Raw genomic sequence first — 15,283 nt, 5'->3', positions numbered from 1 at the left:
GACATCAGTTTACCAGTGAGCTGCACTTGGTTATATGTAGCACACCGCCCCCTTGTGGTTAAACTATCACTACAGTGAGGAGGTTAAGTTAAGTTATATATTGACAGAAATATGTAGAGGAGTGCATCCTGGGAAAGGTTCTTTTCATTCATACTAACGACAAGCACCAGCTTCACATATACATAAAAACATAGAATGTGACTATCGTAGTAATTTTCACCAGTTATGACTTTTTGTGCCAACATTATTACACAGAATTTCATGAAGGTTATTGAAAGTATCTCGTAAATTACTTGTTTTTTTAACAGATCATGTCTGTGGTAGAAACAAGGAAAAACATTCAACATATTTAATATATTATTAATGATTAACCGTTAATCAATTGTTAAGGCAGCCGGTTACAACATTTAAAGAAATGTTTTAAAATTTGCATCCCTTATTGCTGATTAGTTATTACCGTCAGGTGTCAATACATCTGTGCAAGCACAACTTTGTATTTGTTTGCAAGTGTTTGTTTTTGTGGAATACAAGTCCTGATATTAAAAATAACACGTTTCATGGAAAGGAATGCAAAAACTTAGTTCTCTTCATATATAATGACATATTGTTGTGTCTTATAATTTAAACAAGTCATTCCAAGTTACAACAATGTTTTATATCAATAAAAAGATCTCAATTACGAAAATGATCGTTTTTGTTTATAAAGCGTTTGTTTTTTTTGTTTTTTTTTTTTCCATAATTGGCGAAAATGGGCATCCATATACTGTATGTTACTTCTCTGTGTCTGGGAGGATGCTTACCACTTGCTACATTGCCAGTTTTTCCAGCCAGAAAATCCAAATCTTGGTAAGATGGTGTATCTTATCTGAAGCTGAGGTTTGCCAGTCTGGCAGCCTGTCAACCAAGGCAATCCTTGCCCAAAAATTTACTTTTTTAGGCTTTTAATATCCTCTAAGTGCAATAATTTTCAAAATTGCTTCCAAGGCCCATTAAAAGAAGTCGAAATAGCCTTTGAAATCCTAGTTTTTGGAGAAGAGTTACATCTTCTGGGAAAGTTGGGAGTTTTATTGATTTCTGTTCACTTTTCTTAGAGCTGATATCCAGCAGCTATTAGTGAAACTGTATCTTCAGGGACTTCCGGATGGGCTTTACCATTCAGCCGTGGTGGTTGATAATTGACCACAAATAGCTGTGGATAAAGGGAAAGCTGGTCACCCTTGTGTTTGGCACATTTAGAGGAAGCACAGCTGTTTGCCATGAAGGGAAAGGAGGCTCTGATAACAGTCTTCATCAACACAGTCATCCCTCTGCCAGGAAGGAAAAAAACCTCCCTGATTAGCAGTTTGGTTTGACTGACAACTCACTATAAAAGGGACCTACTGCTGAATAACTCTCTTCTGCAACTGGCTCAGACAAGACGCTCTGGTCCTGATTATACAGACTCACATACGGGGAAACCACATACACACATCCACACACATCTTGCTACACGGTTGGATCTGTGTAGTCCAACTGTGTTGCTCATGGACACATCAACAGACTGCATTCGTGTGTGTGTTTGTATGTGTAGCTCTGTCATATACACATGGATGCCTTCATATACAGTAGTGTCATTACATGGTGGATCCTGCTGTGCTTTTGGATTCTCTTCCTCACTCAGATCTCCTGATCACAACCCCACAGAAACCTCTTTTCTTATGACACATTTCATGACAGGTGAGGCAGCTGCAGCTATAAAATACATTGTAAACCAGGAGACATTTTACACACACACACACACACACACACACACACACTGAATGACACAAATCTGTCTAGACTTCTCCTCGATCACACGTACAAAACCAACTGCAGGTAGCAGCTCCCCTCCAAAAGTAGCTACAGCCAGTTACTTCAGACAAAGAGCTGTGCTTTGCAACTCGTAATGACTTACACAATTTTTCCAAATATTGTCTTCAACTACTATTTTAAAAGGTACCTCAAATATTTGGAAAATGCTCTTTTACTTAGATGAAAAGGTGTATTCCCCTCTCATCTTTGCCGATTAGCTTAGCCTAGCACAAAGACTCGAAAAGAGTGGCACACAGTTCGCCTGGCTCTGTCCAACAGGAACAAAATCCACCTAACAGCACCTCTGAAGCTCATTATTTAATGCAAGGTATTATATCTGTACAAAATCTGAAGTCAAGTTTAGTTAATAAAACTTTGTTCATAAAATTACTTCCTGTCTTCTGCCACCTGAAAGACTGATTACAACAATTACACACAGGTCTGTTCCTATTCTTCCCTATATGCTCTTTATATAAGCATCAACTTCATACAGAAGGGGCTGTCGGGATGATGGATCGACTTCCTGGGATGATAGCCCTCTCTGAAACACAGAAGAACGGCAGTAAAACATGATCTGTGCCTCACCCCATACTGTCGTGTCCATCTGTGTTGATGATTTACAGCAGAGAAGCTCAACTCTTTTTACTCTACAAGATCTGACAATAAAACAAACTCAACTACGACCCTTAAAGTGATGTAAATGTGCTGAATGAACTGAACTGTTTTACATGTCACCAATGTCTAAAGAATTGATTTTCTACTACATTTCTATTGTATCTCTTTTTTTAGCTCTTGACTGTATAGTATAATTTTGTTTTTTAAAAGGTGCAATATGTAAGAATTTTATATCACTGCATTCAAAAATTACCTAAAATTCTCAATAGCATGTGCAGAGAAAAATAGTTTTGACATTATATCAAAGATGTCTATGTATTTTGTTGCAGAGATACTACTAGAGTTAGCATGCTAACCAGCTAGCCCAAGCCCGTCCTTTTTCATAATACCAAATCAAATCAAATCAAATCAAATTTTATTTGTATAGCCCAAATTCACAAATCACAGTTTGCCTCAGAGGGCTTTACAATCTGTACAGAGACGACACCCTCTGTCCTTCGACCCTCGAATACCACTTCAAGCTAGCAGTCTGGACCGTTAACCGCATGGCTTACTGAGATAACGTGGCTAACTAGCTAATGGCAGCTGTAATTAGCCGTAGTTAGCAGTTTTTCTGGTAATAAGCTGCCTTCGATTGGTATGAAGTCAATACTTGGCAAATTTTTACATATCGCACCTTTTTACATTGTAAATATTATGCAACAGTGGAGTTTATCCAAATTGAAGGTATCATATGCGGTACACATTTTAAAGCACTGTGAGACACGCTTGTTATTTAAACTCAAATAAACTATACTTATTATGCCTTTGTGTTGCGGACTCTAATGTTGCACAATGTCACCCTGTTTACCACAGATTGTATTAATTAACAGACAATATGTAGAAAACAATAAAACTTGTCGAATTCATACTCCAAACAAACAAGGGGCAACATATCGCCAGAGTAATCGCTGCTAACCGTAGCTGCCGTACGATAGTTAGCTCAGTTAGCTGTGCAGCTATGGTCTGGACAGGGAAGTCGGAGTTGTATTATGCGACAGGACGGGCCGGGGCTGGCTGGTTAGCATGCTAATTAAGTAGATATCTCAGTCACACAGTACAAAGATGCCTTTGATATAACAGCAAAACAGTTATTTCTTCATATTTTGTTGATAATTTGGGCTAATAATTGAATGATGTAAACTTAAATTCTTACGTATTGCATCTTAAGCGATGAGGAAACATCAACTCAAAGTCATCGACCTTATCTGAGTGGAAGCTGTGTCGTGTCTGCCTCATTCAGCCATTTCAATGGTTGTCATAGTGATAGGAGCTTTTAACATTTTTATTTTTAAGACTACCTTGGCTCTCCCTATTCTTTGGCTTTCTTTTCTGCTTGCCAAATACTTTCCTTTTCTCTCTTTCGTCCTCCCCGCTCTCACGCAGTCACAAAAACCGACTTGCAATGGTACAAACAAACGCATGAATGCCTGCAAACTTCCACACTTAACAGATATTTTCACTAGCTTTTTGCTCAGATACACAAAGGGCGGCTGACACTCATGTCTGAAGGCTTATGCAGATACACACACAAATACACGAGTCATTGTGCAAACGGTCACATCTCGTCATGAAAATACATACTGTGCAAACACTCGCACAGACTGTTGGTTTGTGATCAGTAGTAATTGGAGTGTTTCCCACACATAGACTTCAATCGAGGAGGCCAAGTATTTGGTGGCCCATTTTAGCATTTCATACATTTTTTAATCTGTCCGAGAGAATGACACCATCCGCGATGGCGATTAACTAGTATTCCTTCATTGTATTCAAAAGAAACAATGAAAAAAATGCTGTATTAACATACATAATAAATCAAATTGTACATCTGTATCTGTATGGTGTGGAAGATTATGTGTTATAGAGAAAGAGGAACAGAAAACAACTGACAACTAAGTGGTGGTGATGGTGGTTTGTGGTGGAAAGGTTGTTGTTGTTGTTGTTGTTGTTGTTGTTGTGTCCAATTGATATTCCAGCAGCTGTCCCCCTTATTTTCTAGCCATAACCACTCGATTCATATTCAGCAACATGCTTCTGCAGCCTTGATTTGTCACAAATAATTACAAAAGCATATTTATTGGCATAAACATCATAAACAAAATTAATCTCAACAGATGAAGCATTAGAATTTAATTACAGGGAACATGATGCCCTGTTGCACTGTGCGTCCTCGTCTTCTGAATACATTAACACACACACACACACATAAAAAATAACCTCTCTGGACCCAGAGCAGACAGTTATGCAACACATCATCCCTGATGATTATATTTGACAGTTTAGTGATGTCTGATGTGTTGGAAAAGTGGAATGAGTTTGTATTTTTTTCGCCCCTTCCCCTCAAACATCCTGAGGCCGCCTATGATTGGGGAGGTTATTTTAGAAATGTATTCTGATAGTTACTATTAACCTGTTAAAATGTAGACAGTAATGTAATCCAAGTATCACAATATTAAAGTTATGTAACTTAATTACTTTCCATTACTACTGGATTACATCATATGCAAACAGACAAGAGAACATAACCAATAACATGACTTTTATGTGATCTTACTAACGAGTGTGTCTTCTATAAGAATACACACTTGTGGATCTGGTTTCACTCAAGACCAGAGGGATGTTATGTGAGACATCATTCTTTATTTTAAAATTGTAATCCTGATAGTAATCCCCCTACTTACTGAATGTCTTACCGGAATACAGTTAGCGTTTTTGTACGGTAAATACGTAATCCTGTTACATGTATTCCTTTTCTCCCCAAGCCTGCTTCTGGATGAACATGTCCGTACGTAGAACAAAAGCAGGTATTTACGAAAGTTACTTTTGTGGTTTCTGCTCAATGAAAAACTGTACACACTTGAGTTTTCCATGGCAACACACTGAACATACAAATTTCCTCCCTTGAAAAACCGCTGCTTTGGATTTCTCTGAAACTTGCGCAGGCATCTTTTCAAACGCGCAGACAGGCCTTGAGAGTACAGTGATGTTAATCTTTTTCTTTGCCCTTTGAAAACCGCATACCGCTTGAAAAACAAGCTCCCTCGTCTTGAATAAAGCTGCGCTTAAAGGCTGCAGAGAATAAAGAGGGAGAGAGAGAGGAGAGAGAGGGGAGGCCTGGCAGCGGCAACAGACAGTACGTGAGTGAATGACGAGTCTGCAAGCTGAGAGAGAAAGAACATGAAGGGAGAAATGTGGCAAAGCGCACGGAAGAAAGTGAGCACACGACAAAGAGACAGGGAAACGTCTATAACAGTGAGTCAAAGAAGGCTGGGTTTGATGAAACACAAGCTCACATTTTAGACGACAGGAGTGTTTTCATAGAAATCTATCAACCTAGGTCTGACAGCTGTGATTTACAAATGATAAAGCCGAAAAGGAAAATGCAAATAAACTTTGTCACCCGTTTTATTTTCACTTTAAAAGCCTAAAAAACATTTACATTTGCTGATGCATAGTCACAGCTCAGTTGCAGCAAAACAGCACAGTCAGCTTTAATAAACAACATATGTTTATCCAGCAACAGCTGCAACTTGATTTTCTATTCAACACAATGGAAGTCAACCCTACTTTGTGATTAAACAAAGATTCACTATCATTAATGCAAATAAAGCAAAGCTTCCTTTAAGATAAAGACAGTAAATGTTACATGAACCACTGGTAGAGTGGTGTGCTGCTTCTGTAGAAACACTATGGCACTATATCTCTTGAGAACTTGAACCTCACTTCCTCACCATCTGCCCTCTGCCTTTTCTCCTTGTAATCTTTCTAAAATATTACGTTTCACTTAGAAAACTAGCGCCATTATCAGCAGACATGTGCCATGTAAGGAAAACAAGAGGAAAATAATCCTCAAACCTAAGTTAAAAGAATGCCTCTGTGATTTAGTCTTGTCTCGTCTTTATGGGGATTCACAACAGGCAAAAAAGAAAAAGAATGATCAAAATCAAAGCAGCGGAGGAAGAGACACCCTGACGCTATGAATCACCTTATGGTAGAAATTGGCTAAAGTCTTTCAGTCTCCATGTTGAGGGTTTGTGAATGTTTTCTCTAGAAAAAAAAGGGGGGAAAAAAGGCATGGGAAGTATAATCCGAGATAACCCTGATAACGTCATTATTCTTCGTTTTAACCAGTTTACAGTAACACTTAGTAGCACTGCTCGTGACTCAGCCTGTGTGTCTTCTCGTGCTATCAGCCTGGAGCTGGTGCTTTAGCAGCGACCCTGTTCGTCTTGGTAAGGTGGCATTTAAAGCTCAAGTTAGAGTTTTATTTAAGATGAAGTTTCTCAAAGGCCAAAAGGCAACGGCTGCTTTAGACTTTGATGAGTGGCGCAAAAATACAGCAATATTGATGTAGAGAGAACTGAAAGGAGAAAGCAGGTGGGAGATGTAGCCCTGTGAAAAATTAACATAATTGTCTAGAAAACAGGCTTTTGCGCTTTCCAATCTCAATAATTATATAATGACCCCTCGTATTCATCTGGCAACAAATCCTCAGATCTGTCGCTTCTACTCGTCTCTACCTAGAGCAAAACTGTGCTGCCTGCTGCCTGCAGTCAGAGGTGCATCTATTCAATAGGTTCAAGTTTTAAGGTGGAATTGGAAATCAGGCTTTACGTAACAGTCTGTGAATCTAATCTTTGTCCCCGGTAAAGCCGAACAGGGCAGGTCATCATTTTATTTTCCCAGAAGTTACTACGATGATCCTCTCTGACACATTTCTGAGATGATTTAATACGTGACTCACACACAGTGTGTGTTAGGCAGATTGAGATGATGCCTGATGGATTAACAATCATGTGGTGGTGCTGGATTACGGCTGGTGTGTGTGTGTGTGTGTGTGTGTGTGTGTGTGTGTGTGTGTGTGTGTGTGTGTGTGTGTGATGAGAATAAAATCTAACAGTTTTTCATTTATAGCTTAGCTGATGTTATGCAATGCACGTCAGGTCCCGTTTTTAAACCAAGACGAAAATCACAGACGCAAAGATGAATTGTGGTTCCTCTTTGGGACATTTTCTTCAATGAGGCGGACATAAATGTCACATTATTACACAACAACATGCAACACACCTAATCTGTTTATTTTCTGTGTCTCTTTATCCCCATTCGTCCATGTTACCTCATTCTTTGGTAACAACAATCTGTGACTGTGACCTTTAAATTCATAATAATGATGAATAAATAACATGAATATCTTTCTTGACAGAGAGGTGCTGGCCAAGGAATGCATCAAATAATATGAAAAAGACCATTTTAGTTGCCTAAACCTTCTGATTTTCCAGCTAGACTCCTGTTTTTCATTGCCCTCTCCCAGTTTCCTCCCCGGGTGGAATTCTGCCCAATTTTTCACACTTTTCGCCTTTTAGTGATCATAACCTGTCTCTGGCTCTGTACTGCCTGTAGTCTCCTGTACTGTTATGCCTCATCCTCCTCAGCGAGGAAGAAAAGCACAGAGAAATGAAGAGGAGAAAGAATGTTTAAACGAAATTCAGACGCCCTAGAGAGAAGAATCCACGTTTCTTAGATAAAGTTTTAAGGAAGGGGCTGTAAAATCTGCCACGGCGATGTTTCTATCGAACACCGCGTCAACACCCATGGAGAGGCTGACACACATGCACTTGACACTTAGGGTCAGGGGCAAGTGTGAACATCACTTTATGCCACAGATTTTAGACCATAGCAGAGATGCTGAAAGGCTTAAAGGACACTTCTCTTTTGGGGGCAACTGATCAAAAGTCAGACAAACTCATTTGTTTCCTCAATTCACAAGACTTCTTACAGCAATTTTAAAATTGCGTATACACAGTTTTATACACAGGTTGGTCACAGTTCTCCAGACATCAGCATCGTGGGCACGGCTGGGCTCAACTCGGTTCAATAAAACTGACAGAAAACAAATCAGTACGGCTCAGTTTGACTGGGTGAGGCCAAAAGAGCTGGGGGGAAAAAAGGAAAAGTGGTTTTAGCTTATAAAACAGGACGTGGCAGGGATAACTGGTTAGCATGCTAACTTCAGTGTACTCCAACACAGTACATAGACATCTTTGACATAACATCGACACTGTTGTTTTTTCACACTCTCCTGAAATGTAAGTTCATCTTTTAATCCGGCCATGGTCTCCAAATTGCCCCTTTAAGTAAGGAGCCCTTTCAGCGCCTGCTCGCTGTATAACTTCATGACACAACCACAGTCCTGCAGAGAACCATCTGACATGGGACAAAAAGTTTGGCTAAAAACATTTTCTGGTTAAAACCCAGTTACTTCACTGCAGATTTGTCCATCAATCCGTGTAGAGCTGAAAATATGTGAAGCGTCCTCAGGCAACAGGTTCAGAGTGTGTGTGTGTGTGTGTGTGTGTGTGTGTGTGTGTGTGTGTGTGTATGTGTGTGGCACAGTGTGTGGCACAGTGACCCAAATAGGAGCAGCATTTGAGTCTCAGCCACTTCTTAGGAAATACCACTGACTGGCACCACATGCAGCTCGACTTACAGCGTAAAACCACCACAGTGTCTATAATCATGCATCAGTATGTTTTGGCTGGTTACTCTGCCACACAGCGACAGAAGAGGAGATTCCAAAAACACCACAAAGTAAGACAAGGTCATTACAAACTCATTATGAGCACCAGAGATAAACCATAAGCTGATACTTTAGGAATATTGCAGTGATTTTCCGTGAGCGTAAAGACGCAAATAATGCGCATTAATCCGCAGCCTGCAGCGCGCTGGATAAGCATCTTGTCACCGTATGAAACGGTGAGTGTGCACGGGGCAGATCCCAATGTTATTTTTTTTAAAAGCTGGAGCCGCAGGGATCAGTGTTAATGAAGTGCTTTACAGCATAGCAACTGTCAATCATATTGATGAACAAAGCCTCAGCCTCCTGTTGCCATAGAGAATTCATGCGGTGAACAGGCAGCTCCATGAATACAAACTCTCCATAAGGTATCAGATCATAAATCCATGCTGTATTGTCTATTAAGTGCATTTCAGTGCGTCCTTACCTCGAACAAAGGTGGAGTGCCCTTGTCTGGAAGTGTGCATCCCAGTAATTCAGCCAGGAACTTTGCCATATAGAGGTGAGAAGTGCGCTCCTGTGATACTCCTGAAACGTGCGGGGTGGAAAGAAGAAGAGCTGAATCAACAGGAGAGTCCTCTTCCAATCAGCCTCGTCAACTTCTTTGTGGCGTTCAAGGACCCTGCGCGCATCCCTCCCGTCTTTCCTTTTTTCCCCCCCCACAGCTGCCCGAACAAACCCCGGAGAGGAGCAGGAAGAGAGGTGCAAACTACCCGCCAACACAGCCCAGTGCAGCCGCTGGATGTGGAGCTTCAAGCCTGTAGCGGTCGCCTCCAAACCAACAAATCCTGTGTCGGTGAAATTACCATCAGCAGCGGTGAGGACTCATGCAGGTGGGGCCGGGCAGAGGGGGAGTGGGCGGGCCGACGAGCTGCTCCTGCAGAAAATGCTCACTTGCACTTATAACTCTCAGTTTATATCTGATGCTGTGAAGTTGTAGTTCTTGGTTTGAATTTGCAGTTTTACTGTTGTTTTTTAGTCTGGAGTTGCATCTTCTGTTGGACTTTCTCTTATCAGTTAACTAATTTACTGTTAATACTGTCCAATTCTTTTTAGAAAGTTTTTTGGTTTTTTTCCAAATTTTTAAAAAATGTTTTTCATCACATTTTTTTGTCTGAGTGCTGCAGGAATTATTTATTTTAATTACGATACTAAACGGGAAGTTAGTATCGCCCTGGTTCACCTCACGCCGCTCTACCACCTGAGCCACAGCCACCCCAACCATCCAAAGCGTTAGAAACATCCAGTCAAGTTAAACAAGTGATGGTGGTTTTGACTGTTTGACTGGATTAAATTACACCCAGGTCACCCAAAGGATATCCTGTAGCAACTGGGTTTTGAAGCACTTCAGTCTCAGTTCATTTCAAACATTTTTCTTAAAATATAGATATTATTTGATCCAACACTTCTCTGAAATGCAGCAGCCGTCTGTTCAAATGCTGCTCCTGCTCCCCAGGTATGCTCTTATTCTGTCAAGCATCTTCCCTTTACTTCCTGTCCCCACCCCTATCTCTCTCTCTCTCTCAACTGTCAAGGATTCTCATTTTGTCTCCTGGGCACTGTGTGAGTCGTACACATTTCTTGTCAGAGTGAGAGAGGTCAAGGTCCAGGCCGCATGATGTTGTCAAACTGAATAGATGTAAGTGAATAAAACTCTGGCACCTCTTGTCTCTTCTTGCGCCACAGAGGACAGCGAATGTAACTGTTCTGACAGGGACGGCGGAGGTCGACGAGGGATCATGAAGTCTGAAGAGGAAACGTGAGGGAGAGGAGGAAAGGCAGAAAAGGTGGTTTTCTAGAAGGACTTATTTTGGGGAAAATTAACACATTGGAGAGAACAACACAGTACCAAAGATGAAATGACGTAGCAAACACACACAATGGATGCTATACTGGAGACTTTAGATGTTGTTTCTGACTGTTATTTCTCAATTTTTCAGTCTTTTCTTTTTTGCAATCACTTCAATTTACTGTACATACATGAATCTAACTTTTACTAGTTTTAAGCTACTTTTTACTCTGCTTCTTTTAAAGGTTGGACGCTTTAAATAATATCTTTTATCTGGATGAAGAATTGTAGTCCCCGGATATCTGGATTTTGAGTGATCAGTGAGACAAACTGAGTGCACGGTCAAGAAATAATATGTCCCCACTTACCCCCACGTCAGGCTGCGAGAGCTGCTTCTGTCTCAGCGAGAGGATCGCTGAGTTGGAGCAAAGAATCAGGTCGCTCTGCAAAATTCAAGAGACTGAAAGACAGTTGGATAATAATCTTCAGCCCTGCATCTCTGCTGAGGAGCTGGTCACCACTGCGTCTGCTTCTCTTATGTTTTCTGCTGTATTACTTTTATATTTCTTGAGTGCTCACAGATGCAGTGTACTGGTAGTCCAGAGTGGTGCACAACGTTTGTTGTCCATGTCCACTTGTATGTCTCGTAATGACCCTTTGTAGGCGTAATGAGGTCTTGTTCACCTTGTACAATGTCCGTCAGGGTCAAAATGTCCCTGCACCAGCGTCACCAAGACAAATTGCAGGACAATTAGCGCAACAGTTGTTTCCAATTAAATCGACTGTGAGAAAGATTTCTGTCTCACTTCATCCGACGTTCTTTACACCTTCTGCATTGTGTTACTATTTCCGTCTCCATAGCGCTTCATAATTGACGGACCTGTAATGGCTTCCATCTATCACGTCTATCTGGAGGGACTATCTTCCACCTACTAAATGACTGTGGACACCGAGCCAAATGACTCCACTAGACATTTCAACATAGATTACTTCCCACTCAACACATGCAGGGAGGCAGATTCACTCTATCCTAATGTAATTTGTGCAACGTATTAATCTTTCCTGTGGGGAGAGGGAGCTGAAGACCATTTTAAAGGATTAAAGAGTCAGGATCTTTTTACAAAGTCAGGCAGGTAATGCAGTAGTCCTGCATCAAATAATACTAAAGTCAAGTCTTGACTCTCTTTGCTGGGATTTGCAGTAGGTCAGGTGTCATCGCTGGATAGAGAGTGTCCTTCCTCTCAACCACAATCAGCTCCTCTTTAAACATGTCTCAAATCGGCTCATAAAGACTCCTGCGGTTATATCCAGAGTGTTGTTTTTTTTTTTTTTATTCAGTTGTGTTGGTCTTACTAGCTTAGTTTAGGAAAGTTATGATATTAGTTTTGGGGTAGAGCCTGGTTGTAGAGAGATGACCGAAATAGGCCAAATGGGGAATGGACCCAGCGCGACATGTCTAGCGCAGCATGCCTGGAGCAAAGCAAGTCTACTTTAATCAGCAGGTGTCCAGCAGGTGTTAGAACAGGCTAGCTGTAGAGGAAAGAGTTTGGTGTAGAGCGAGACCTTCTGGAGGAATAAACACCCAAAGACACATGGGAATTTGCTCTGATCTGCAGCCGTTTACCGACAGAAGGAGAGCTCAGGGATTGCACTAAAACTTTTGGGATTAAAATTTATCTTCACTCCCGTTTATCAACCTGGCTGCAGCAGCGATCCGCAGAGGTGACCTCGATTGTCTGGTATTTACGTACTGTTGTTAATTGCTGACTGGAGCTGGAGGGGAGATGTACTTTACTGCATGAACGTATCATTTCAGACACAAGAGGGGAAAAAGAAGAGTCTCTGGTGAGTGCCGAGTTCACTAAGAGACTGACATGAATTCAAGCACAATCCCACAATCAAAGTTGTGCTGGTGGTGAACATACCACTAAACAACCACCATTGCTGATGAAAGTCTATCTGATGTGACTCAGGCACAGATGTATGAAGAGATATAGTTTTAAAGATTTATTCACATTATGTTCAGTCTCATTCCTCGACTTCCTTCCTCACCCTCACCCTGAAAATTGTTGAAAGCATTTGGAATAATGCAAATACACAACTCAACAACGTATAACCGATGTCTTTATTTGCTGCAACTTTCCAGTGCAGAATTAGTCTCTCAAACCATTAGAGCGTCGTGTAGGTTTGGCATGTTTGCATTAGTGTGACACAAATGCCTTTGATGTGACAACCTGCTGTTCCGCCTGCTGCCCCAATTGTGCCACATTAGAGTACCCAAACACACACATATAGACCTCCCACACCTCAAAACCTAATTAGTCAATTTTGAGATGAATAAACCATATTCATCATCTAACCTCTAACACAAAAACGCCAAACTGACAGCATGCACTTCCCGTGAAACCAATTGTTGACAAAAAAAACATAATTAATGAAGCAATCAGCCTGCGCTAGCGGAGCCTCTCATTGACACCCCGCTGTTGTACTAGATTTTAATAATGCTGTTTAATGACATGCTCCATGTCGGCTGGCAAATGCAGCTCCATATGTTGTTACAGCTGTGGGGAGCAGGGAATCTACATGATCTACAAAGCTTCAGAGCATGGCCCCCTGCTGGGATAGAGGGATTTACATGTGTGTGTATTTGTATGTGTGTGTGTGTGTGTGCAGGCTGGAAATACACTTGACTCGGCCCTCCAGTGAATTCTCTTTAACGTTTTCTTTCCTCATTTACGTGCTTGTGTGTGTTTCTGTGCTGAAGTATAGATATGGTGAATGTGCTTAAGACACGTTTTTAGTTCACTTACAAGCAAGTGTTTCTCTATCACATGTGATCATGCGAGTGCTGAGGCTTCCTTTTCTTTCCTTTTCTTTTCTTTTCTTTTCTTTTCTTTCCTTTTCTTTTCTTTTCTCCATCAATCTTTGGTGCTCTAACACTCAGATCAGTTCCAGATGCATAAACCAAACTCGACAAACAAATATAAATCTAAAAATGTCAACCCTCCCACAGTGTCACTTAAAAATTTGAGGCAGTGAGCATCGCTGTTTGTCAGCCAACTGTGAAAGTCAGAAGTTTGTACAAGACATGAGCACACCACAGTATTACAAGAAACATAGACCAGGCTGCATCAAGCATGCATGATTTAGAAAATCATATTTCTGTTCATTAATAAGCTTAAAATATGTTTTGATATATGAAACACATCACCTGCTGTAAACCAGATGTCCAGACCTGTAGGTACATTAGCAAACATATATAATGTTTCATACTTAGTGCTCCTATGAATTCATTCTCCGCTCATGTTAGCTTAAGCATTCAGCCACAATCAATGAATTGAGTCAAAGTCCATTTTGGAAACATTTCTTCTCCATCCCTTCACAGGTCAGTACAGTCATGCAGTTGGTCAGCAGCGTAATTTGTGTGTCAAAGTTTGCCAAAATTACAGGAAACCGTCCTATGGATTTGCTTTGCCTCCACGAGTGAATCCAATGGTTGGAGCAATTTTATTGAGCTGAATTGATTTTGGTCTGAAATGCATCCAACAATTGTATGTTTTGGAGGAAGATGCTCATTACAGCCTCACAGGGCCACTAGTACTGATTTAGACTTACATATAGTTTAAATAAGATAGAACTTGGATGTTAATCTTGCATTGTTTACACTCCTCAGGGGAAAATAACCAGGCTATTTCAGAATCACATTTGGTGTGTTAGCACAGATGATGAGATAGTTTTCCTCCTCATAGTCACTTTAATGCTGACTGACTGAGGAGCTGCATTTTTCACTAGTGAGTAGCCTGCTGAGCCAAACAGCCGGGTGTATATGTATGAGATATCTTGCATGCGTGTTAATAATAATCTGAATGTGTTGATATTGCAGTGCCTGTGGTTTTATGGCCCTGCAGTGCCCACACTGTGCAAATAAGAGCAAAGACACACTCATCTTCATTTGAACCTAATGTGACTGTACATATTAACACATAAAGCAGGTGAAGGCTCTCATTTATACAGTTTCCAAACACCGAAACCTATTTTATATAGATATCTGCTTGTCAATGTGTCTTGCATTTTGTTTATTTTACACTTTGCTTTGAAACAAATGTTTGTGTTATGACAACAATGTCATGATCATGAAACTCTTTGTACAACCAGTGAATATAAAATATAACCAACGTTGTTATGCAAAGGCTAATGCCAGTCCAGGCAGCTTTGTATCATTGTCGATTATACCCTCTGTGGCTCAGTAGCAAAAATGTTGTGTTGCTTTGGTTTAAGCTTTAAGCCAAGTGTTTCAAAGAGTAAAATCAAAACACTTTCATTCATAAACACTCACAGAAACTCACTGATACGTTACTCTAAGTAAGTGAAAAATCTAATCTTAAAAAGTTTTGTTTAAAGGTGCACTAGTTGATTTTAGGCCACCTGGGGGCAGC

General features: G+C 40.7%; 1 protein-coding gene and 1 long non-coding RNA gene across 2 annotated transcripts in view; one reads left to right on the top strand and one right to left on the bottom strand.

Moving 5' to 3' along the window:
• The window catches only part of rasgef1ba (RasGEF domain family, member 1Ba), a 110,332-nt gene extending 100,657 nt beyond the window's left edge, over positions 1–9,675 (bottom strand). Inside the window, exon 1 of the mRNA XM_084360985.1 lies at positions 9,486–9,675. Coding sequence (XP_084217111.1) covers positions 9,486–9,554 — 69 coding nt within the window. The 5' untranslated portion in view covers positions 9,555–9,675. The remainder of the gene's footprint in view (positions 1–9,485) is intronic.
• A 108-nt stretch (positions 9,676–9,783) lies between these two features.
• Positions 9,784–11,597, top strand: LOC311261952. The gene is made up of 3 exons (XR_014623189.1): positions 9,784–9,875; positions 10,745–10,845; positions 11,093–11,597. It is a non-coding gene; the product is annotated as an uncharacterized lncRNA (long non-coding RNA).
• Positions 11,598–15,283: the final 3,686 nt, after the last annotated feature.

This window comes from Pagrus pagrus (genome assembly GCF_965226575.1).
Source record: "Pagrus pagrus genome assembly, chromosome: 8".
NCBI classification, from domain to species: domain Eukaryota; kingdom Metazoa; phylum Chordata; class Actinopteri; order Spariformes; family Sparidae; genus Pagrus; species Pagrus pagrus.
This window is presented reverse-complemented; position numbering and strand designations above follow the sequence as displayed.